At 45.6% G+C, this 23,968-nt stretch overlaps 3 protein-coding genes across 5 annotated transcripts in view; 1 reads left to right on the top strand and 2 right to left on the bottom strand.

The window, feature by feature from the left end:
* Positions 1-23,968, bottom strand: part of FAM180B (family with sequence similarity 180 member B) — a 404,198-nt gene that overhangs the window by 12,026 nt on the left and 368,204 nt on the right. The window contains exon 1 of one of the 2 annotated variants that reach the window (XM_032776076.2): positions 238-289. The exons of the other annotated variant lie outside the window; for it this stretch is intronic. The gene's annotated coding sequence lies outside the window, so the exon portion shown is untranslated. Of the gene's footprint in view, positions 1-237; positions 290-23,968 lie in introns of those variants that run through there. 2 annotated transcript variants of the gene reach the window in all.
* On the bottom strand, positions 940-15,957 carry NDUFS3 (NADH:ubiquinone oxidoreductase core subunit S3). Its single transcript, XM_032776074.2, has 7 exons — positions 15,864-15,957; positions 14,740-14,805; positions 13,661-13,758; positions 13,181-13,330; positions 5,231-5,356; positions 2,146-2,265; positions 940-1,199 (listed from the first exon to the last, which is right to left on the bottom strand). Exons 1-7 carry the CDS (start codon positions 15,904-15,906, stop codon positions 1,032-1,034), a joined length of 771 nt encoding a protein of 256 aa, XP_032631965.1. The 5' UTR covers positions 15,907-15,957; the 3' UTR covers positions 940-1,031.
* KBTBD4 (kelch repeat and BTB domain containing 4) overlaps positions 16,041-23,968 on the top strand; it is a 13,745-nt gene continuing 5,817 nt past the window's right edge. Inside the window, exons 1-3 of one of the 2 annotated variants that reach the window (XM_032776071.2) lie at positions 16,123-16,169; positions 17,846-18,955; positions 19,987-20,607. In XM_032776071.2, the coding sequence (XP_032631962.1) occupies positions 20,016-20,607 (592 nt within the window). In that variant the 5' untranslated portion in view covers positions 16,123-16,169; positions 17,846-18,955; positions 19,987-20,015. Of the gene's footprint in view, positions 16,170-17,845; positions 18,956-19,986; positions 20,608-23,968 lie in introns of both variants that reach the window. The other variant, XM_032776069.2, reaches the window with a different exon arrangement.

The following is a 23,968-nucleotide window of genomic DNA, read 5'->3' as shown; positions in this document are numbered from 1 at the left end:
ATTTAAAGAGCCCTTTATATCGATATAAAGGGCGTTGTAGTGTGGACGGGTACAGCGTTAAATCGATTTAACGCTCTTTAAATCGATTTAAACGCGTAGTGTAGACCAGGCCTGTCACTATAAGGCATGTTTTCTAATCCTTTAATCATTGTCACACTGGACTGAGTATTCCAGCAGCAGTTCACCCAGTGCCAAATAATCTAATAAAGCCTTCCTACTCAATATTCCTCTCCTTACACATTCAAGAATTGAATTATTTTTCAGTCACTGCTTCCCAGAATAGAGTCCCCCAACCTGTAAGAAAGGAACAAAGAACATAAGCCAAGGTGTATAACTTCAAATTAATATTATGAGTTTTAAAACATAATAGTTTGCTTGTGCCCAGTTTACCAAGTGATCCAGATCACTCTGTTATCAGTGACCTGTTCTCTTCACTTCCCCCAATCTGTCTCATCTGCAAACTCTGTCAGTGATGATTTTATATTTTCTTCCAAGTCATTGATAAAAATGTTAAATAGCATAGGCCCGAGAACTGAGCTTGGCGGGACCCTACTAGAAATCCACCCGCTCGATAATTTGTAATTGCATGTTGAGACCTGTCAATTAGCCGGTTTTCAATCCATTTAATGTATGCCTTGTTTATTTTGTATCATTCTGGTTTTTTAATTAAAATGTTTCCCTGTAAACAGGTTAAGTTCTTGCCACACCAGTTAAATAGAAAGAGGACATTTGAGTTCTGCATTATCTGCTCCCCTTTTCTTTTCTATGCTCTAATCTCCTCCCTAGTTCTTCCTCATAGGAGTCCCACACCTAGTTTATGATTTTTTTTTCCTGTTAATGATTTTACAGTTTACAGTTAATGAAAGGCTTAAACAACCTCAGGTGCTTTTCAGCCAATTAGAAAACTGCATTTTCCATTCATGAGTTCACAGACAAGGGTCTCATGTCAGGTTTTATTCATATAAATATTAAGATAGAACAGGAAGGTCAGTGCCACACAGGAAGTTCCCAGCATCCTCTCTGTCCTGCTGCTATTTTGCATCTCCTTTCTTTTCTCCTGCTTCTAGTTTCAGGGTCTCTGGAGCTGTGCGATAGGCAGGAAATGTCTCCCAGGGACTATTCAGATCAAATTTGCGGAACTCCTGAGCCAGCTCCACAGGCTCTGCCACCACCCGTTTCACCTCATCATCATAGCGGACCTGCAACAGGGCAAAAACAAGCTGGTCACCATTGCTTGTTCCCAGCCACTGAACAGCTTCTTCTGTTAGCCAAATACAAAAAATGATAGGCTTGCAGACTGCTCACTCCAATTTTTTAGTTCAACACTCATGAGAGCTCAGAACACATGGCATAAGGAGAATCCGGCAATGTGCAGGCGTGTACCATCCAGCTCTGTCACACACATCAAGCCTGATCCCTTGCTAGGGATTCCAGTCCTAATTTCCCAACCTCCGCTCTGCAGATGTCATTTTGCCCTTTTCTACAGCAGCCTCTGCTATTGCAGTTCTGTTCCAGCTCTCAAAATAAAGTTAATGCACCTAATCCTGACCCGCAGTCCCTTTTCTTCTAGTCTCCAGATTCAATTGTGCAAAAATACTAAGCTTTGTGATGCAGTCACTTAGAACTAGGTGGAGACCAAACAAACTCATTTAATTTGTGTTTTAATCTAGATAAAAATCTAAGTTAGAGGAATGGGACGTGTGAAGAAAGCTGAGACAGCTAAAGGTGATGGCTTTGTAGTCTTGCCATTGGATTTGAAACACCTCCTCCACAATGATCAACTCAATCATTAAACCCTCTGAGGGAGTTAAACCAAGTCTCCAGCAATTCAGTGGGAATGAGTTCAATCTTCTGGATGGCACATTAAAAGTAGATGGTCCTGTCTTCCTTGTCTGGAAAGCAAAACTTCTTGCTGCTCTTGTGTAAGAGGAAAGGTTTGCCTTGAGTCTCTGGCCCCAAACTTCTCTATTATGCAGGGTGCTGTGTGTTGGCTAAATTCCAGGGGGAATGTATACAGTGCCTGAAAGGCACTAAGAAAATGTAAATGATTATTAAGCAAACATTTTACAGTTCCATAACAGCCATGTCCCAGCTCTGAAGCACAGATGAGTTTCTGAATGCAGAGTGAACCAGAATTCTTCATACCTCTACATATCCGGAGAGTGGAAAGTCCTTCCGGAATGGGTGGCCCTCAAACCCATAGTCTGTTAGGATTCGCCTCAGGTCAGGGTGGTTGGCAAAGAAGACTCCATACATGTCCCAAACCTAAAAGAAAGGAAACCAAACAAGCCACATCACCCCATCCTAGAAAAGCCCCTCAGCGTACCTCAGAAGCTTAAAACTTCCACGCCTCATCTAAGAGGGGGCCAACCCAACTAAGAAAACCTTTCCAAAGGGGCCTGCCCAGCCTCCTTTTTCTTTCTCATCCTAAAAAGAAGCGACCCCTCGCATATACTGTACCAACAATGTGTAGGCTGGATGCCTGGACAGTGTAGTGGCTAGGCAGTTGATCTGGGGCACTGCTCATAGATTCAAAGGCCAGAAAGGACCACTGATCATCTAGTCTGACCTCCTGTATAAAATTATGGGTTTTAAGGAGGCTTGGCAGAATTCAGTTATTTATTTGCAATTTAGATGTTTATTTTAAGCATTCCCCCCCCCCAATTTAAATTTCCACAGTTGTGCAAAATTATGGGCTTTAAGAAGCATTTTTCCAATTTTTAATCTATTTAAATTTTCACTGTTGTGGGAAATTATAGGGGGGACAATTACTTAATGACAATAGACACAGATTCAAAAAGTTAAAGCTTTAACTCTGGTAAAATACAAACTGTCAACATCATGTGTCAAAATAAAGTAAATATCCTAAAATCAACCAGTAGCTTAGAAGCAGTATTTTTCTTACTTTGCCTGTCAACTTCTATCATCATCATCATCGGAAATATTTTTTTCCACCAGTTTGTGTGTGTATGGCAAAAAAATCGACATTTCCAACATTTACTGACAAAAATCTAATCCTTCCAAGTCTATATAACACAGGTCTTAGAACTTTCCCAACAGAATTCCATTTGAATCTGAGCTTTAAAAAAACCTAAATCCAACCTTGATTTAAAAATTATCAGTTAGACAAATTCAGACTGGAAATAAGATTCAAATTTTTAACACCGAAGGTCAACAACCATTGGAATATCCACCATCCTCACTACTCAACCTGTAGCCCAGTCAGCACAGAGTTGAGTCCCATGTGACATCCTCAGGGCCATACAGGTAGTATTCAGTGTGGTTCACATAACATATTATGGGCTGCATACGTGACCCACAATGGTAAATAGGCTGAGAACTACTGTCCTAGAGGATAACAACGTTATAAGGCAGTGGTCCCCAACGTGGTGCCCTTGGGCGCCATGGCACCCGCCGGGGCATTTATGTGTGCCCGTCTAGTGCCCAGCAGGGGACCTGCCGGGGACAGGGAACTCAGGTTGCAGGCGCGGTGTTCTCTGTTTCCAGCAGGTGCGGGGCCTGCCTAGTTCCCAGTAGGGGAGAGAAGCTGCAGCCCCACACCTGCCAAGGACAGAGAACTCTGGGGCTGCAGGTACCGGTGTTCTCGGTCCCTGGCAGGAGCAGGGCTGCAGCTTAAGCCGGAGAGAAGCCGCAGCCCCACGCCTGCTGGGGACAGAGAACTCGGGGGCTGCAGGCGCTGGTGTTCTTGGTCCCCGGCAGGTGCGGGGCCCACCAAGTGCCCCGCAGAGAAGAGAATCTGGGCCCCGCGCCTGCTGGGGACAGAGTACTCCAGGGCTGGGGGTACCAGTGTTCTCTGTCCTCATGGCTTTTCTCCGGCTTCTCTCTGGATTCACATATTATGTAACATTAAATATATTTTTTTGTATTATTTAATGTACAAATACAAAATAAGCCTTGTAAAATTGTTGGTGCCTGCCACGCTCTTCTGAAAACATGAATGTGCTACTGGTCACAAAAAAGTTGGGGACCACTGTTATAAGGAATAGCCAGCATGGATTTGTCAAGAACATGCCAAACCAACCTAATTTCCTTCGTTGGCAGGTGGGAAGAAGATGTAATGTATCTTGATTTTAAGAAGGTTATGACACAGTCCCACATGACATTCTCATAAGCAAACTAGGGAAATATGGCCTAGATGAACTTACTATGAGATGGGTACACAACCTGGCTGAAAGACTGTACTCAAAGAATAGTTATCAATGGTTTGCTGTCAAACTGGGAGGATGCAGCTAATGAGGTCCCATACTATTCAATATTTTCATTAATGACTTGATAGTGGAGTGAAGAGTATGCTTGTAACATTTGTAGATGACACCAAGCTAGGAGGGGTTGGAAGTACTTTGGAGGACAAGATTCGAATTCAAAATGACCTTGACAAAATTAAGAATTGGTCTGAATTCAACAAGATGAGATTAAATAAAGAAATGCACAGGACTTCACTTGGGAAGGAAAAAATAAAATGCACAACTACAAAGTGGGGAATAACTGGCTAGATGGTAGTACTGCTGAAAAGGATCTGGGTTATAGTAGATCACAAATTGAATGAGTCAACAATGTGATGCAGTCTTCAGAAAAGGAGACTGAGAGGGGAACTTGATAATCTTCAAATATGCTAAGGGCAAGAAGAGGATGGTGATCAATTGTTCTCCACGTCCACTAAAGGGAGAACAAGGAATAATTGGCTTAATCTGCAACAAGGGACATTTTAGGTTAGTTATTTGGAAAACTTTCTAACTATAAGGAAAGTTAAGCACTGGAACAGGTTACCAAGGGAGGTTGTGGAATTTTGGTCCATGGAGGTATTTAAGAACACATTGGACAAACACCTGTCAGGCATGCTCTAGGTTTACTTGATCCTGCCCCAGCACAGGGGGCTGGACTTGATGAGCTCTCAAGATCCCTTCCAATCCTGTGTGTCTGATTCTAAATTGTTCCAATGGTTAATGATCCTCACTGTTAAAAAAAAAAAAAAATTGTTTCCAGTCTGAATTTGTCAAACTTCAACTTCCAGCCATTGGATCTTGTTATACCTTTGCTCAAAGCCCTCAGAAGAATGTCAAATGCCTCTTCTCCCATTCCCAAGGGCAACACCATTCCCTCCTGCACAGTTCCCAGAGGAATAGGGTTTCATTCAAATATTGCCTCCTCCAACTCCCATATGGATCCTGTTCCCAAGCACAAAGCCCTTGGGAAGCACACTGGAGCTCACCTCTCTTTCATACCAGTTTGCTGCCTGGTGCACTGACACTGCTGAATCAACAGGTGTCAACTCATCTGTGTACGTCTTCACACGGATCCGAGAATTGAAGCGCAGAGACAGGAGATTATAAACAATCTAAAGGGAATAGAGAAAAAGCAACCAATTTATTATGTCCTAGCTCATGTACAAACTGTCTCTTGGAATGAACTGAGATTTTTATAGTAAGATACCGGCTGAAGGGGCAAGGGCAAGGAAGACGAGAGGTTTTCAGATGAGTTTTCCAGTGAGACCATGATAGCACTTCATACCTATAGAGCAAGGTTAGCCACTCCATAGTTAAAATTCAAGCTAACTTTTCTACTATTAGCCTGATTTATGAAAAAAACAAAACCCACCACCTCTAATTGCCCCAGAAACAAACCAATTATCCTGAAACTTAGCTGGCCACATATAGTGTTACAGTCTATACCAGGGGTCAGCAACCTTTCAGAAGTGGTGTGCCGAGTCTTCATTTATTCACTCTAATTTAAGGTTTCACGTGCCGGTAATACATTTTACCGTTTTTGTAAGGTCTCTTTCTATAAATCTATATTATATAACTAAACTATTGTATGTAAAGTAAACAAGGTTTTCAAAATGTTTAAGAAGTGTCATTTAAAATTAAATTAAAATGCTGATCTTACGCCGCCAGCCTGCTCAGCTCGCTGCCAGCCTGGGGTTCTGTTCACCTAGGCCAGCAGCGGGCTGAGCAGGGTCTACCGCCGGGACCCCAGACCTGGGTGGGGAGGTTTCAGGGGTCAGGGATGAGGGCTGGGGTGTGTGGGGGGTGTAGGGCAGAAGGCTGGGTGTGTGTGGGGGATCAAGGATCAGGACAGAGGGCTGGGTGTGTGTGTGGGGGTGCATGGCAGAAGGTGAGTGTGTGGGGGGTCAGGGCAGAGGGATGCGGCTGTGGGGATGCAGAGCAGAAGGCTGGGTGTGTGTTGGGGTGTGCTGGGTTCAGGGCAGAAGGCTGTGTGTGTGAGGGGTTCAAGGGTCAGGGCAGAGGGCTGGGGAGTATGGGGGCTGCAAGGCAGAAAGCTGAGTGGGGGGGTCAGGGCAGAGGGCTGGGGGGTGTGCAAGGCAGAAGGCTGAGTGTGTGGGGGGGTTCAAGGGTCAGGGCAGAGGGCTGGGGGGTATGGGGGCTGCAGGGCAGAAAGCTGAGTGCGTGGGGGGTCAGGGCAGAAGACTGGGTGTGTGTGGGGGTTCAAGGGTCAGGGCAGAGGGCTGGGGTGGGTGCAGGGCAGAATGCTGAGTGTGGGGGGGGTCAGGGCAGAGGGCTGGGGGGCGTAGGACAGAAGACAGTATGTGGGGGGGATTAGGGCAGAGGGCTGGGGTGCTCAGCCCACAGGGGTGCTCCCAGCCCCAGGGCTGGAAGGGATATGTCTGTTCCACCCACTTCCCCAAGGCTCTGTTCCTACCTCTCTCTGTCCCCTCTAGGGGACTGCCTGCATGCTGTTGCTCTTCCCCCCTCCTCGTCACTAGGGCCATCAGCTGATTGGCGCAGGGAAGGAGAGGGGACAAAGCAGGAAAGCACCACTCTGGGGGAAGAAGCAGAGGAGAGGGAAGTTGGGTTGCCGCAGAACCAAGCTTCTGCCTCTTGCCCCCGCAGGGGAGAGCGGTGGGCGAGCGGGCTGAGAGCCAGGACTGCTGCAGGCGGCTGCGTGCCGCTCAAAATTGGCTCGCATGCTATGTTTGGCATGCGTGCCGCAGGTTGCCGACCCCTGGTCTATACCATAGATTAATATCTCATATTGTCCAAAGCGGGTAAAGAGTAATAAGAGTTTAACTTGACCAGTTTATAAAAAGAGCAGAAATTGGAGATAAAAATAATATTACAACTTGGATGCATTTAAACTAAAAACTCATCAGGGAGTTGCAAAGCTTTTGGCTAGGTCACCAATTGTTTTAGTAACAGATTAAGGAGGCTGGCAAACTTTTTGGCTTGAGGGTCACATCGGATTTCCAAAATTGTATGGAGGGCCGTTTAGGGGAGGCTGTGCCTCCCCAAACACCCAGGCATAGCCTGGCCCCTGCCCCCTATCCGCCCTCCCACCCCCCCGCTTCTCAGCCAGATGGCCTCCCCGGGACTCCTGCCCCATCCAACCCCCACTGCTCCCTGACTGCCCAGACCTCCTGCCCTCCCATCCAACCACCCCTTCTCCCTGACTGCTCCTCACTGCTCCATCCACTCCTCCTCCTTCCTGACTGGCCCCCATTCAACCCCACTGTTTGCTCCCCTCTGACCACCCCGCCCCCTATCCAACCCCCACCCCCTGATCACTATCCTGAACTCCTCTGCCCTCTATCCAACCCCCCTGCTCCCTGCCCCCTTACTGTGCTGCCTGGAGCACTGGTGGCTGGCGGCACTACAGCCACACCGCCCAGAGCACCAGGACAGGCAGTCCTGCCGCCCAGCTGGAGCCAGCCACGCCACTGCGCAGCACAGAACACTGGGTCAAGCCACGGCTCTCCTGCTACGCTGCCCAGCAAGAGCTCGCAGTCCCGCTGCCGAAAGCATTGCGCCGGCAGTGCAATGAGCTGAGGCTGCGGGGGAGGGGGAACAACAGGGGAGGGGCCGGAGGCTAGCCTCCTGGGCCAGGAGCTCAGGGGCCAAGCAGGTCCCACGGGCCAGATGTGGCCCACGGGTTGTAGTTTACCCACCTCTGGAGTAAGATATTACTAGAATGGCAGGAAGTGTCAACATATAACACTAAATATGTTTTGATTAGTTCTGATGGGATGAGGCTGTCATCCCTTTCTGGATATTGCATTATTAAGTGTCACTTGGCTACTAGCTTAACCTTACAGGAAGGAAGCTGTATTACATTCTGATGGGATCAGGCTGTCATCCCTTTCTGGATATTGCATTATTAAGTGTCACTTGGCTACTAGCTTAACCTTACAGGAAGGAAGCTGTATTACTTTCTGATGGGATCAGGCTGTCATCCCTTTCTGGATATTGCATTATTAAGTGTCACTTGGCTACTAGCTTAACCTTACAGGAAGGAAGCTGTATTACTGTGTGCCAACCAGTCTTGCCAGCATGGTCACGTGCTAGGAACCAGGAATCTACCATCACACTGATTAGCCTTCATTGTCCACCATCCTGAAAGATGTCTTGACCCGAATGGGCAAGAAGCAACCAGGTGACATCTCCATGTCCACAAGGTTAGCTAAACCCAGAACGATATCTGAAATGTGTAACTTAGGTACTGCTATTCCCTCCCTTGTGTGTAAGTTACCTTCCCTGTTCATCCCTCCCCCTCTAATTCTCTTCTATATAGGTTCATATGCCACACTCATCTGCAGTAGCTGAGTGCTTTCCAGTAGTGCATTAAGCAATGTAACTACAGAGCTGTTATGTGTGGGTTATTCTCTCATTCTCTCCCCACAGCAAGAAGCATGTGCAGTGGCATGTCTTGTTTTGGTAGCTTTGCTTGTTTGAATATACCTATTGCTATGTATTTACATTACAGAAGGTATGATAAAAGAAATGCGCTTGGCATTTGGAGTGGAAAGTCATGCGGTTTATGAGGGTCATTAGTTCCTGGGGAATTCATGCCAGTCTTGGACTGCCTCTCAGAGGAAGTTGTGTCTCCTGCACAGGTGAGCCTTACTCTGATTGTTGAGAGTTCCACTGTGCCATAAGAGCATAGTTGTCAACCACAGTTTTTACCCTGGAGCTTTAGGTGGTCTTTTAGCTCTTCGGAGCCCAGACCATGGAACACTTTGAAGATAAGGACTAAGACATTGAACCCGGTTCAAAATTCTAATGGAAGCCAGTTTAGAGGGCAGAAGACTGGTCTGATATGTTCAGAGAAGGTTGTGTTGCTAAGGAGACGTGCTGCAATGTTCTGTACTAGCCGGAGTTTCCTAAGGGCTGAAGGTTTTGTGCCTGGGTGTATTGCAGTACTCCAACCAAGAGGTGTCAAAGATACAAATAACCAAGACCAGGTCTTCATCCACCAGGATGGGATGGAGTCTCCAGGTCAACTGAAGACGGTAGAAAGCAATATTTGCAGGTGGTGCCATGTGAGACCTCAGAATCAGTGATGAATACAAGGTTACTTCCAGACTACAGACTGAATTGACCAATTGTGGGTGTGTGCCTTCAACCAAAAGAGGCTGCACTGTGGCTGCAAACCCTTCAAAATCCTTTTCTCTGCCCACTAGCATCACCTCTGTCTTGCTTGGGTTCAGCTTCAGCCAGCTGTTCTTTTACCACTCCCCCTGCCTCTCTCTTTTTGCCTAACAGACTGTAACTGGGCGAACTCACCCCCGCGGCGCCTCCTGCTGGTTGCTTTAGGGAATTAGCTCAAATACGCAGTTCGGAGCGCCCTCTGCAGGCCGGTGATCCGTCTTCGGGCTTCTGGCCCCGCGTCCCTCCCTGGACCCCGGAGCCCCTTTTACGTGGGGTTCTGCCCCCCTGGCAGTAACCCCTTTTCCTTCAGGGTTTCCCCTCCACTCTTTCCCCACTTTGCCTCAGGGTCTTGGCAACTGCCCAGTCATTAGCTAGCCCCACGCCCTGGGGCAGACTGCAGTGTTAGCCTCTCATCATCGGCAAAGGGGTTTGGGCCTGCTGCCTTGGCCTACCCCTGGGTTGCACCTTGCAACCCCAGTACCCCTTGGCCCTAATTCTAGGCCACAGCTTGGGGCTCTCCAAGCAGGAGCTCCCCGGCTCCTCTGCCTTTCCCCAGCACTGCTTTACCCTAGGTACCTGTCTGGTCCCTTGCAGCAGCCAGGCCCTTCTCCCTCTGAACACAGAGAGAGACTCTTGGGCTTGGCTTCCCTGCCCTTTTTATAAGGGCCTGTGGCTCAGTTTGGGGCGTGGCCCCAGCTGCAGCCACTTCCCCAATCAGCCCAGCTCAAAAGGCTGCTTGCTCCAGCCCCAGACCCTTTCCTGGGCTGTTTTTAACCCCTTCAGGGCTGGAGCAGAGATCCACTCTGCTACACAGACCAGTTTAACCAAGACATGTCCATCCTTGCATTATTGCTGTGAGTTTGTGGCCAAAAAGGCAAAACAATGCATTAACGCCAGTAAAAAATCTTTCAAGTCTCAGAGGAGGTACAAGTGAAAGACAGAAGCTGTGACTTCTTATCTTTTCTCTCTGTGTGTGCATCTGTGTTTTGGAACAACTAAGAGCTACCGTGCAGGATTTTCAAGAGCACCTAAGGGAATTAGGTGGCAATTCCCATTGAAAGTCAGTGGGAGTTAGATGCCTAAATCCACTAGGTGATTTTGAATATCCCACCTACCATTTATAACTAATTATTTCGTGCAGTTTTTAAAAAGCTATTAATACAAGGAAGTTGCTTCAAGTAAAAACTACTAAAAAGAAATTTAGTAAATTAAGGTTCAAAAGTTTTAACCTTCTTATGTGGTTAAGAAGAAATTTAAAAATATATTTTGTGTTGTTTATATGCAATAGGAGTTTAGTGTTTCTATATAAAGGGTTTTCACTGGTGTAATTAGATCAACTTTAATTAGATTTAGCTACCCTGTAGCAATTTTTTTTAAACATAAACCAAGTTTAAAGAAAGGGTAATACTGTTTTTAGGAGTTTGATACCAATAAAACAGTTTCAGCCCAACTCTTTTAGTTTTTTGTTTTAGAATACACCACCTTTCATCTGATATGGAAACCCCATGAGGCAAAAGAGAAAAATGCTGTACCAGACTGTGTGAACTGCAAAAGAAAAACTGCCAGATCCCATGGAGGGACAGAGGCTAGTATTAGAAAAGTGTGTGTCAGAGAGACAGCGATCAGACCTAAGAAGTTAGGTGAAGCAAGTCTGTGTGAACTGCAAAAGAGAAACTGCCAGATCCTATGGAGGGACAAAGGCTAGTATTAGAAAAGAGAGAGAGAGAGAGAGAGAGAGAGAGAGATCAGGCCTAAGAAGTTAGGTAAAGCAAGTCCATGGAGGATTTTAAAACAAAGAAGGCACCTTCACCCTAGATAGAGATGCAGCTGGGTAGGAGCAGAGCCAAGACACGAAATTGTAAATATTTTGGGGTTGAGACTCTCTCTTTGATGTGTGTGTGTATGCTGCTTAGCACAATGGTGCCTCAAATCCTGTTTGGGGCTTCTGGGGGCTACTTCACAACTAGTGCTAACTAACTAGAGAAGTCTGCCTAGCTACAGAGGCCACCCAGGAGAATGGAGCTGTTCAGAGTTGAAGGCTGCAATGAGGGCAAGGAAGATGAAGCAGAAGGAGCTGACATCAGAAAGAAGATGGTTGGTGAATACATGGAGGAGAAAGGTTTGTGTGTCACAGTCAAAGTAAATCAATGGCTTCAGATCCAAAGAGTAGTGTTACTCCCGGGGAAATTCTGCGCCCAAAAATTAAAAGTGCTTTATAGTTTGTCAAAATAACACAATATCATCACATCAGTTTCAATTATTTTGATAATTTATTTCAAAATACCTGTCAGCAAGCATGTCTGTAACAATACAGACAAAAAAAAGTTTCCCCCAAGAGTAAAGAGTTAAAGAAACTGCTGCAAGAACCCAGTTGCTGTTTCTCTGTAATGCTTTTGTCGGGTGCCTCGGTCTAGATGTCACACATACCAGCTGTACACATCTTGGGGGAAAACTGTGCCCCTTCAGTCTCAGACATCCACATCCCCAACTCCCTCCAGAGCCCAGCTGTGGAGCACTCCTCCCCCAGCCCAGATACCCACACCCCCTAGAGCCTAGCTGCAAGGCACACACCAGGCCAGACATCCACATCCCCTAACCCCTAGAGCCCAGGAATCCAGAGAGAGAAACAGCCTGTTGCTGGATCCCATGCTTCTATGGAATTTCCTGCACACCGCCTCCTTCCTTCAGGACGTGCTGGGAAGTGCAGCAGCCCAGAACCTCTGCCTTGGACAGAAGAGGGGGGCTAACTGCCCCCTGCTTAGCCCATCTCCATAAAGCAGGGGGTGGGACACACGACAGGACTCAGGACAGAGTGAGCTTGCTGGCAGCAGCTGCTGTCTCAACCTGCTGATCTACTTAAAAAGGCAATGTACTTATAGTGGGGTCAGCATACTTAAAGGGGCAATGCGCCTCTCTCTCACACAGGGTGTCTCTCTCTGGCTGCTATGCTGTCTCCCCTCCCTCCATTCATGCTGCCTTGTAGAGTGTGAAGCTACATTAAGAACAATGTGTTAACCCTTGAGGGCTCAGCCAAGTGCTCGTTCATCATTTAGCAGTAAGGCATTCCCTGGGAAATATCCCACCCTCTTCCACCCTCTGACTTCACCACCTCAAGCAAGCTTCATAATCATCATTGCTGTGTACAGTATTAAATTGTTTGTTTAAAACTTATAGTGAGAGTGTGTGTGTGTGAGTGTGTGTGTGTGAGTGTGTGTGAGAGAGAGAGAGAGATTTGTCTTGTGAAAAATTTTTTCCCTAGAACCTAACCTCCCCCATTTACATTAATTCTTTTGGGGAAATTGGATTCGCTTAATATTGTTTCGCTTAAAGTTGCATTTTTCAGGAACATAACTACGTTAAGCAAGGAGGAACTGTATTGGGAGCCGGAGAGCTGGGGCTCTGTTGAGTCTAGTGGCCTCTAATAGTGGCCAGTAGCTCTGCATCACTAATTCTATGGAGAAAAGTGAAATCCTGCATTGGGCAGTGGGACAGAATTCCCCTAAGAGTAGTAGTATGCACTTGTCTTATGGCACCCAGACGCGCACACCTCTCCTCAGAGTGCCTCGGGCTCACTATTTAATTGGGTATATGTCACTGATACAACTGATTCTATGCTCAGTGGATTAAGCAAAACCCGAAGCTCTCAGAGCAGATAAGCATATCTATTGCAGAATGCAAAGGCCATGGTCAGAGCTGTAAACAATTGCTTATCTTAGTATTCAACACCATCATCTTCTATAACTCTTTGCTGGTCTGTACCTCCAAGGAATAGTTCCTACCTCAAAACGGTATTGTCGAGTTGGGACATCAATAGCAGTCAAATCAGCCAGGGATTTAAATTGGGCATTGGTGTGATCTCGAAGAAAAGTCAGAATTGGAACAATCCCATCAGGATGGATAAATATCTCCAATTCATTGAAACAGGTCACCTGTGGAAAAGAACAGAAAGCGAATTAGTATAGACGCTGAAGGGACTGAGCAATGCATTGAATAAAGCAGGATACTCAGATTAGGAGGGTTTGAGGTCACGTGATCAGGTATATCACATCAGACCAAGAAACTCAACAGCAGAAATGGTTTTTAGCCAGCTCTATCACTCTCTCCCACCCAGAGTCCTGTAAATCTGTGGATATCCGCAGACCATGTTTGCGGATCGTGGATTGGATGCAGATACAAATTTTGTATCCACACATGGCTCTACTAGCCAGCTCCTCACTACACATACTCCAAGCTAGAATGATTTGATTGGTAATACCTACCTGGACTTGCTGGATATACTTGGGCAGAATTTCAGCCACATACTCTCCAAAAGCACATAGCTGGTTCTGGGCTACTTCATCCTTTGGTCGAACGGTGGCTGGAAAGAACAACAGACTTCTCATGGCTATTGCATCGTAAACCATAGAAAGAGGAGCAGTAATTCCCAGCCCACACTAGTTCAGCATGACTCTAGTCAGCTTGGTCATAGGTCTGTCCCCTAGTAGGGAGCAGCTAGGCAGGGGGAGACAAGCCATGACTGCAAAGATCAGCTCAATGAGAGGGAGGCACCTCACAACATGGTGAACTAAATGGCTATCTGCCAACACCAGGAGGAATATATAGTCTAATCTCTGGTAATGTACACGATGCATAGCACATTTAGGAAATAGACTTTGGTAAGTGGCTGGGCACTGGAGTAGACTTGCCCATCAGATGTCAGACAACAGAACACCCTGTCACCATGAATATGAAACTACTTGCATCACACTGAGTGGAATCAGAAGGTAGGGGGATGTTATAATTCAGTAAAAGGAATAAAGTGAGAGAGAAGTTTAGAGTGAACATCAGCAAACATTTCCTAAGGGAAATAACAGACTGATTCCTGATAAGAGGAAAGCAGTTTCTCCAGCACATAATGTCTTATTTTTAACAGGACAATCCCCATTTTCCACATAATGTTTAGCATCTCAGCAACTTCTTTCACAACACCTGAAGTGTCCTTGTTTTTTTATTTTGTCAACCAAAAGGTTTATTTTTTCTTGTTCAAGATTTACTGAAACACAGAATTAGATCTGGGATGATTACCAGAAACAGTCTAATGGAAAGAGTATTACCAAAGTTAAAAATCCTCTTCCCCTCTGAGAAATATGCAATAGTTATGGAGTCAGAAGCTGGCAGTAGCAGCACCCGCACACTTCGAAAAAATAAAGCACGTACATTTTCTTTTATATATGTAAATGTCACTGCAAAAATGTTCTGGGTTGATTTTGAAAATATGGTCACCTTACTGAGTTATTCTAAATAATATCCACTACACAGACTCCAGGAGTTGGTGAAATACTAATAAACTCAGACTTACGACGGGTCTCTGTTGTGGAGCTCCCCTCAAAACGAGCTTGCAACAGTACTGCAGAGCGTGCAGCAGCTACAAATAGAAAGAGCATAGATGAAACAGTCTGTACCACATACTCCATCCTCCTTTAAGGAGGAATGCCTTCTTTCCTCCTTTCCAGAGACCAGGAGACTTCCTTATGTTGCCCCATCCTGGTGAGGTGAGGTGAGCTCCATTTTAACATATGACAATTAAGTCTGACCCTCCCCTGCCTGTCCCCCCAAACAATAATCATATAGTGTAGTGAAAATACCCCAAAAGAAATTATGAATGTGCAGTCCAGCAGACAAGTGCTACTCACACACACACAAATTCTACCAAGGGGGCCTACTCCCTCTACTAAGTACTATGCAAAAATAAAGGCTATGGTGATACTTTTTCCATGCAAAGCAATAAACCCTCTTCTCCTAAACCAGAAATCTGATTAATCACACTTTAGGAGTGGAGGATGTATCACTCAATTTCCTACAGCAATATCTAAACCGTATGCCCAACTATTTTACTTGGAAATGAATAGTGCTCGATATACTAGAGCAAACTAACACGGTGACACTCCGCTTAACAGAAAGAACAGATCAAATATAACACGCAACTCGGAGATCTTTTCTTTCTGTTTTGATGTTTACATCGCGATCATCACCACGTTATTCGAGCCTTCTCCCAGAAGCGCTAACTCAGCAGATATCTTACAGCCCGTGAACAGGCAGATTTTCACTAAACCTGGAGTCACCAACAGAAGCGAGGCTCGGAGACACCAGAGAGACGCAGGGTGGCCAGTGAGACACAAAAGACATTAGCCGTTTAGCTGCACAGAACTCAGCGAAATAAAATCTTTCCCCAAAGGGCGGCACTAGCCGACCCAGCGAGGCAGAGGGGAACAGAGCAGGAAGACAGCCTCTGCCAGCGAACCCCTCTAGGCAGGGCCGGAAGGGGTCACAGTGACCCAGCCAGAAAGAGCTGCACACAGGCCGGTCCTACCGCGGGGCTCCTCGCCCAGACAACCCGACTCACGTGGGGCCGGGTCACGGGGGACCCGACTCCTTCCAGGCCAGCCCAGGCCGAGCTGCCCTCTCCCTGCCCCATTGCCTCACCTCTAAGGCCAGCCCTGGCCAACCCCAGCGCTGCTGCCAACATCCTGCCCCGGGCAGCGAGCCGGGGACACAGACACAAGGACACAGACCGGAAGCGGAAGGCGCCTCTACCATTGAAGTCCCCAGTCCATGAACCGGAAGTAGAAATTGCCACAGCCGTCAGTTTCTCCTCGAGTTTCCGGTAAATTGAGCGGAAGTGCCGGACGCGTCGCTATGCGGAAGAGGAAGGTGTAGTTGTTGTGAGGTTCCCCGGAAGGCTGGTGGGAGGTTCCGGCCGGGCCGGCGGCATGAAGGGAAGAGCCGCAGGTGGGAGGCTTCGCGGGGCGGGCGCGTTTTCCAGGCTGAGTCCGCGCGGGGTTTTTCTCTTAGTGCCACTTCCAGTGCGGAAGGGCCGTAGCCGCGAACCTCGCCCGGGCTGCTGGGCACCCTCGGTGGGGAGTGGCGGGCGCTGGCTACGGGTCCGGGAAGGAGCCTTCCTGTCCCAAAGGGCGAGCGGGGTAGCGGGCAAGGGGAGGTGGGGGCCGCGGTTTGGCCCAGCGGGTGGGGAGGGTGCTTTGGCTGGCAGCAGGTGCGAGGGGGGCCGCCCCGGTTTGGCTGGACTCAGCTGACTTGGGGGACTCAGAAGAAGCAGGTTTCTGGGCGGGATCTGAGCGGAGAGGCGGCCACAGGCCAGTTTGGGACTGGTATTTCAGGCCTGTGGGCAGTGTGCCGAACATGCAGGGGAAGCCCGGGGTAGGAGGCGTGGACAGGAGGGCAGCAGTGAAGTGCAGGCCAGTCTGGTGTTGTCCAAGAGCTTACTTGAAGGTAAACCTTCAAGTAGTGTTGAAAGGCTGGATGAAAGGAGGCTGGAAAGATCCAGGGAGGGGACCACTTTTCCAGGTGCCTTCCGCACTCCCAGGATGGGACCCGCATTGATTTGGTGGGCTTGGAAGTACAGCATACAAAAGACTCATACAATTTGAAAGATGTAATCTTTATTCCCTGATGTGATCAGTTATCCATTGTCACAAGAAGTAAAGCTCTGTCGCATTTGAATTCACATGCCCTTCGTTCATCAAACAATCTGTGAAGCACTCCACTTTTTCATCACTTTTTTCTTTGTTTCTTTTTTCATCAGTTCTTTCCCTCTTCTTGGGGGTAGCTCCATCCCTCTCTTCCTTGGATTGATTGCATAATTAGATACTTATATGAAATTCAATAAAATCATTAATAGTTTTTTTTAATCTCTCAGCCACAACTTGGGTACACTGGAGGGAGCAATGATATCGATAGTAGGGAGGCCAAAGAGGAGGAGGTTACAGTAATCAAATTGGGAAATAATCAGGGCTTGTAAAAGTGTGTTAGCTGTTGGGACAGAGAAAAAAGTGGTGGGAGAGGGAAGGGCCTAAGATGACTCCCTGATCATGTAAGTAATATAAACAATGGTGTTGTCAACTGTGATAGAGAATGGGAGACATGAGGAAGATATAGGAGGAAAGATGAGCTTCAATTGTTGAGGTCTCCATGAAGAAATGCAGGAGAGACAGACTCTCCAGCTGATCCTAGACCTGCCCAACCAAACTGCCCTTCACTGGAAAAGACAGAAGTAGATCTGAGTATCATCACCATGGAAATAGAAGTTGAAATTGTTGTTGAAGGTCTCTGAGTGATGCTAAGAAATAATGCTCATGAGCACATGGTATAGAAGAAAGCATGAAAGTGGATCCTCCCATTCTGTATTTTACCACCAGTCTTTATCTGAAGATTATATGACTCCTCAGTCTCTGAAAAATCCTGCACATGATATGTGGTCAAGTTACTGTTATGAGGAAAAAGTCACCTTTAGTATTATCAGAATTTGTGCACTTGTTTTTGCAGCCTTTATTCTGCTTCCACTGTAGTTTTTAATAGTAGTACTAAAATGTCGTTTCCCTGGTGGATTCCTTATTTTAGACAAGAGAAAAGGAAAATGACTGTTGGTATCTATTTTATTTTCTATATAGGTAAATCACCTTCATCATTGCAGGCATTGAACACCTTCCAACAGTGCATTAAATGACGTGATTAGCATCTGTCACATGTAGTTCATTCTTTTTCTCATCCTCTCCCCAAGAAGGAAGCTATTTGTGCATTGCAGTGTGTTGTTTTGGTACAGCTTTTTAATGAGAACATGCTGCTTTGTATTCATATTGGAGAAGGCACGGTTGAAAAAATGGACTTTTCACCTGAAGTAGGTGATGAAGTTTGTGATGGTCCTTAGTTCCTGTGGGAGTTTGTTCCACAGTCTGAGGAGGTCTGTTTCCACACAAGTGAGCATTACCCTTTCAGTAAAAGTTCATGGTGCCTGAAGAGTGATGTTGCCAATCGCCTGAAGTGCCAGGATAAGAACGGTGATCTTTTAGGTATCCTGGGCTCAGGTTGTTGAGTGCCTTGAAGATAAGGAACAAAACCTTTACTTTGACTTGAAATTGCCTATGGGAGGACATTGTAGAGAGATGGGACAGGTTTGATGCAGCTGTGTTGGCCTTTTTGCCGAGGAGAAGTACTGAGTTCTGTACTAGTTAGAGATTCCAAAAGCTTGATGGTTTCATGCCCAGGTATGTTATGCTGCTGTAGTCCAGCTGAGAAGTAACAAAGCTGCTTATAGCTGAGGCAAGGTTATCATTCTCCAGAATAGAGGATCTTCTTGACAACCAGAAATGATAGGAAGTGTTGCTCATGGAAACTGCTGTGTGTGTGTGTGTGTGTTAGTTTCAGCAAAGAACCCCCAGGAATGCTTCTAGATTACAGACTGAGTTGAACAATTGTGGGCCTATATCTTCAACCGAAGGACTACAGCAACTGCAAACTTCTTGGATGAAATCATCTTATTGAAATCATTGAAAAATGATGATGCAGAGATAGCTGCTATAGTTAAGATTGAATGTTAACATTATGGACCACTAGAGTTGGGGCTAGAAATTTAGTCTCTCACTGAGGGGTGAAAATGAGTTTTGAGTGAGCATAGTTCCAATTGTAAGAAGCTTGTCTATGTTTTGCTATTGCTGGGATGCATCTACTGCTGATGCCAAAACCCTCCAGTTGCACAGCAGCATCACCAGTGAAATAAAGAGGTAGCTACCATCCCTCTCTGCAGCAGCTCTTCTTTGTGACAGAGACCTATCTTTCCTCCTGCTCCTGAGGAGATGCCTGCAAAAGAGACCCCATTGCTTCTTTTGACCTTGCCCTGCTGCTAATGGAGAGTGTGGCTAATAACATCTGGCTTGAAATGTGATGCCTTTCTGTTGTACTTGATTATCTGATCCAAGTTGCCTGGGAGTAGTCGTCTTTGCAGGTTGTATCTCATATTGAAGATGCAGGGCATTTCATACAAATTTAATGCAACTGTCAGGCACTTGACAAATTTCTCATCTGGGTAGTTTTGAGGGCTCCTGGTCAGTTCTGGCATGACTCTTCTCCCACTTTATTTTCAGAAAAATAAACTCCCAATATGTTATCTCTACACATACATCACCTCATTTTCATATGGTAATTAGCACCTAGTCATGCTATTAACTGCTGCTTCAGCTCTTTACCAACACACCATGCCTCAACCTTGTTTGCATCTGACCTGCCTACACTAATATTACTATTTTTTCCTTGCTTTATTGGTTTTAGAAATCCCTGTTATGAAACCGGAGATGGGGAGTATGCAATGTGAGAAGAACGAATCTGACTTTATTAGAGTCATAAATTCTGAAATTTTTCATGTGCCCCCTCTGTTGTAAATGAGAGATTCATGATTTGGGTTGCTGGATATGTCCCCTACATACCTTAGATCTCTTTTGCCGTATTTCACTAGGACGCTGAGATGGGGATGAAAGGGTAATTGTGTTTGCTAATTTCAGGGATTGGAATTTTGGGATTCCACTGTTGCATGAGGCTACCATTGTAGTGAGAGCTGTGGCAGTTTTCATCACATCACCTCATGTGCTGCACTTATAAGGAAGCACTGCAGATCAGGTGGAAGTTTCTAGTAGCTATGACTTAGGCTGCAGTTTGTTTGCCTACCCAGCGACTCCTCTTGGCTTTTGGAGTTGCATGCTCCCTGAGCTGCACGATCTTGTTAGCTGAGGGGGAGAGTCTCACTGCCATTGTTTTACAGATTGCTGGAGGTCAGATCTGTGTAGCAACATGGACTCATCAGAGGAGACTGGGGGCTCCTCCACAGAAGAGAACTACTTTGTGAACTACACCTTCACTGACCGTTCTCACTCAGGCCGCGTAGCTCAGGGTATTATGAAGCTCTGTCTGGAGGATGAGCTCTTTGCTGACGTTACCATCTCAGTGGAAGGCAAAGAATTCCAGTTGCACCGGCTAGTCCTCTCAGCTCAGAGCTGCTTCTTTCGTTCCATGTTCACTTCCAACCTGAAGGAGGCCCACAACAGGGTGATTGAGCTGCAAGATGTTAGTGAGAGTGTTTTCCAGCTCCTGGTGGACTATATTTACCATGGGACTGTAAAGCTGCGGGCAGAAGAGTTGCAGGAAACGTATGAGGTGGCAGATATGTACCAGCTGACTGCCCTTTTTGAGGAGTGCTCCCGTTTCCTGGCCCGCACGGTGCAGGTGAGGAACTGTCTTCAGGTTATGTGGCTGGCAGATCAACACAGTGACATGGAGCTCTACACCGCTGCAAAGCACTGTGCCAAGTCACACTTGTCACAGCTTCAGGATACAGAGGAGTTCCTGCACCTACCTCTCCGCCTGCTGACAGACATCCTTACAGGTAGGCACAGGGGGCTTATGAGACCAGCCAGGATGTGGGTGTGGAGAGAGAATTGGGGTGGCTATCTCAGAGGTTTGTGGGAATTATCTGAACAACCAGCAGGGTGGCTTTGAAGGAAGAAGGATGGGATTCAGAGGACCCAACTATCTTATTCAGAGGCTGATCAAAGCAAGTCTTCCCATAGCAAACCATCCAGCATAACTTACTCAAAGAAGCCTTGGTAACTGCAGCTGGCAATGAAGCATCCAACCTTTGAGCAATAGCTACATTACCATAAAAGATGCTGGTAACATGGCCATATTATCTATCTCACAGCAGTTCCTGGAGAAAGGGTAACCACCTCCAACCTCATAGGTTTCAGGGGATGCTTGGCATTAAACCTTATGGGGGTCCCTGCTCACTGATATCTCGGATCTAGTTTATTAACCAGTGAACTGTTGAGCTTCCATCCTATGTGGTATTTTCAATAATAATATGAGTTTCCTCAAATAATTGTCAATTTCAGTAGAAAGAATTTCAGAGCTGGATTTGTTTGTCTGTAAAGCGCCAAACACGTGTTGTGTCATATTAAGTTGGTTTTCCATAGAAGACTCTTTGCTCCACACTTATTGTAGGGCTTTCAGTAGGCAATGAAGCCACATAGTTGGTGTAGGGGAGCCTATAGTTGTATGTGCTTTTCTTCAGATTTTTGGAATGTTTGCAGGATTTTTCCAGAAATAACTCAATGGTACGTTAAGTCTGTTTGCTAGCTCCCTTAACAGCTTGGGATGCATGTTGTTCCACTATTGTGTATATGTTCATCTTCCAAGGATTCCCTTATCTTTTTAGCAAGAGCTATTTTTACAGGGGCTTTCTCCTGTCTTAGTTACCCGAACTTCACTTCTTTTGGAAAACATATCTAAAGATGGTGCCCAGTATTTCAGCCATTTGAGTCATCATTAATTCCAGCCCTTTCATTCTCCCTACTGTCTTTTTCCTTCTGGTATTATGGAGGTGCTGGTTGCGACTCCATAATTAAGGTTGGGTACCATTTTTTACTTAAAGCAGGGCTTCAATGTCTTGTTTGCATGAAAAATACAGTACATCATCCCCAACTTTCCTGCACATTCTGCCACTACAGAATGAATTTTCAAAGTCTTTACAAGTAAATCTGTTAATTTGTTTCTTAAAATTAATTAAATATGTGCTCCTTTGTTACATTTCTTAATCTGCCTTTTCTTTGTCCTGAATGATCTTAACACTAAAATAATAATGCAGACACTTCAAACTTTCCATATACTTAAAATTACTTGAAATTTTATGCATAGGCCATATTTGAAGAAAGTAGGGTATAACGTTAGTGTAGTTATAAACAATTGTTTCTAATTGTTAGGTTTGTATACACTAGACAGGTAACTCAAGTGGAACCTATTGGTTGCAGTGAGTCAGTGGTATGAAGGAGAGTGGACACATGTCAAGAGTTCTCACTGGTAGATTGCTTGACTGATCTGCCACTGCTCTTTAAAAATTCTATGGCTTCATGCTGGCTTGGGCATCAGGGCTTGAAAGGCTTCCCCGTAGTACTGCTTTGATGGCTCTACAATGTGTTGAGACAGCACTGCCAGGGTAATTCAGGCAGGACTATGGGGAAGTCCTTAAAATTCAGTGGTACTGGCCCTGGTGCTCTTTGCTTAGCAGTATTTTAATTAACACAGCGCTCCAATAAGTCAACTGCAAATTAAGGGCCAGATTCACCGGAATGCTTTGAGTGTTTTGTGCTGCTCCAGTGAGGCAAAGCAGCTGTGAACCCACCCTCGCTGGCAGCTGTGGACTGCTTTGGAGGTACAGGTAAATCTATCCATAAAAGTTAAAATTTAAAAAAAAAAAAAAAAAGATTGATACTGAATATCTGCAAATCGTTAGAAATATCGCATGGTAGCATTTTCTAGGTTAGGCTGTGTGTGAAACTTTTTAATTTAAAAAAACTTACGAAATCCGCAGACAAACCGTTCAAGATGGAGTTACGGTTGAAAGTGTATATCAGTAACTCAAGGGTGCAAAAAACCTACAGCTTGTTTGTAATTACCCTGAAAACATGCATTTGGTTGGGAGATGTCCAGGTAATCTCCATGCCGGATTTTAACATCGAGAAGGAAGAAAATGAAGTAAGAAAGGATACAGCCATGGGTAGGAGAATGGACATAAGGAGGAAGGGTAGTCTAATAGGTGATACTGGCAGTAGAATGTCTGTGCCTAATCGGGTAAAGAATGTGAGCGAAGCCAAGCAGCAAAAATTAAGACGTTTGGAAACCAATGCAAGGAGCCTAGGTAACAAAATGGAGGAATTAGAGTTACTGGTGCAGGAAGTGAAAGCAGATATTATAGGGATAACAGAAACGGGTGGAATAGTAGTCATGACTGGAGTACAGGTATTGAAGGGTATGTGCTGTTTAGGAAAGACCGAAATAAAGGCAAAGGTTGTGGAGTAGCACTGTATATCAATGATGAGGTAGACTGTAAAGAAATAAGAAGGGATGGAATGGATAAGACAGTGTGTGTCTGGGCAAAAATCACATTGGAGAAGAAAGCTACTAGAGCCTCCCCGGGATGGTGCTTGGGGTGTGCTATAGACCACCGGGATCTGAGTTGAATATGGATAGAGACCTCTTTAATATTTTTAATAAAGTAAATACTAACGGGAATTGTGTGATCATGGGAGACTAACTTCCCAGATATAGCCTGGAGGACAAATGCTAGTAATAATAATAGGGCTCAGATTTCCCTGAATGCGATAGCTGACGGATTCCTTCACCAGGTAGTTGCTGAACCAACAAGAGGGGATGCCATTTTAGATTTGGTTTTGGTGAGTAGTGAGGACCTCATAGAAGAAATGGTTGTTGGGAACAATCTTGGTTCAAGCAATCATGAGCTAATTCAGTTTAAACTAAACTGGAAGGATAGACAAAAATAGATCTGTGACTAGGGTTTTTTTATTTCAAAAGAGCTAACTTTAAAAAAATTAATGAAATTAGTTAGGGAAGTGGATTGGACTGAAGAACTTGTGGATCTAAAGGCAGAGGAGGCTTGGAATTACTTCAAGTCAAAGTTGCAGAAACTATCAAAAGCCTGCATCCCAAGAAAGGGGAAAAAAATTCATAAGTAGGAGTTGTAGATCAAGCTGAATGAGCAAGCATCTCAGGGAGGTGATTAAGAAAAAGCAGAAAGCCTACAAGGAGTGGAAGATAGGAGGGACCAGCAAGGAAAGCTACCTTATTGAGGTCAGAACATGCAGGGATAAAGTGAGACAGGCCAAAAGCCATGTAGAGTTGGACTTTGCAAAGGGAATTAAAACCAATAGTAAAAGGTTCTATAGCCATATAAA

This window comes from Chelonoidis abingdonii, chromosome 4, assembly GCF_003597395.2.
Source record: "Chelonoidis abingdonii isolate Lonesome George chromosome 4, CheloAbing_2.0, whole genome shotgun sequence".
Taxonomy (NCBI): domain Eukaryota; kingdom Metazoa; phylum Chordata; order Testudines; family Testudinidae; genus Chelonoidis; species Chelonoidis abingdonii.
This window is presented reverse-complemented; position numbering and strand designations above follow the sequence as displayed.

Coding starts and splice junctions, on each gene's coding strand:
- NDUFS3 (XM_032776074.2), bottom strand. CDS start 15,906: ATGTTGGCAGCAGCGCTGGGGTTGGCCAGGGCTGGCCTTAGAG. Junction 13,331..13,660: donor AGTATATCCAGCAAGTCCAG/GTAGGTATTACC, acceptor TCTTTTCCACAG/GTGACCTGTTTCAATGAATT. Junction 2,266..5,230: donor CAAACTGGTATGAAAGAGAG/GTGAGCTCCAGT, acceptor CCTTTCTTTTAG/GTTTGGGACATGTATGGAGT.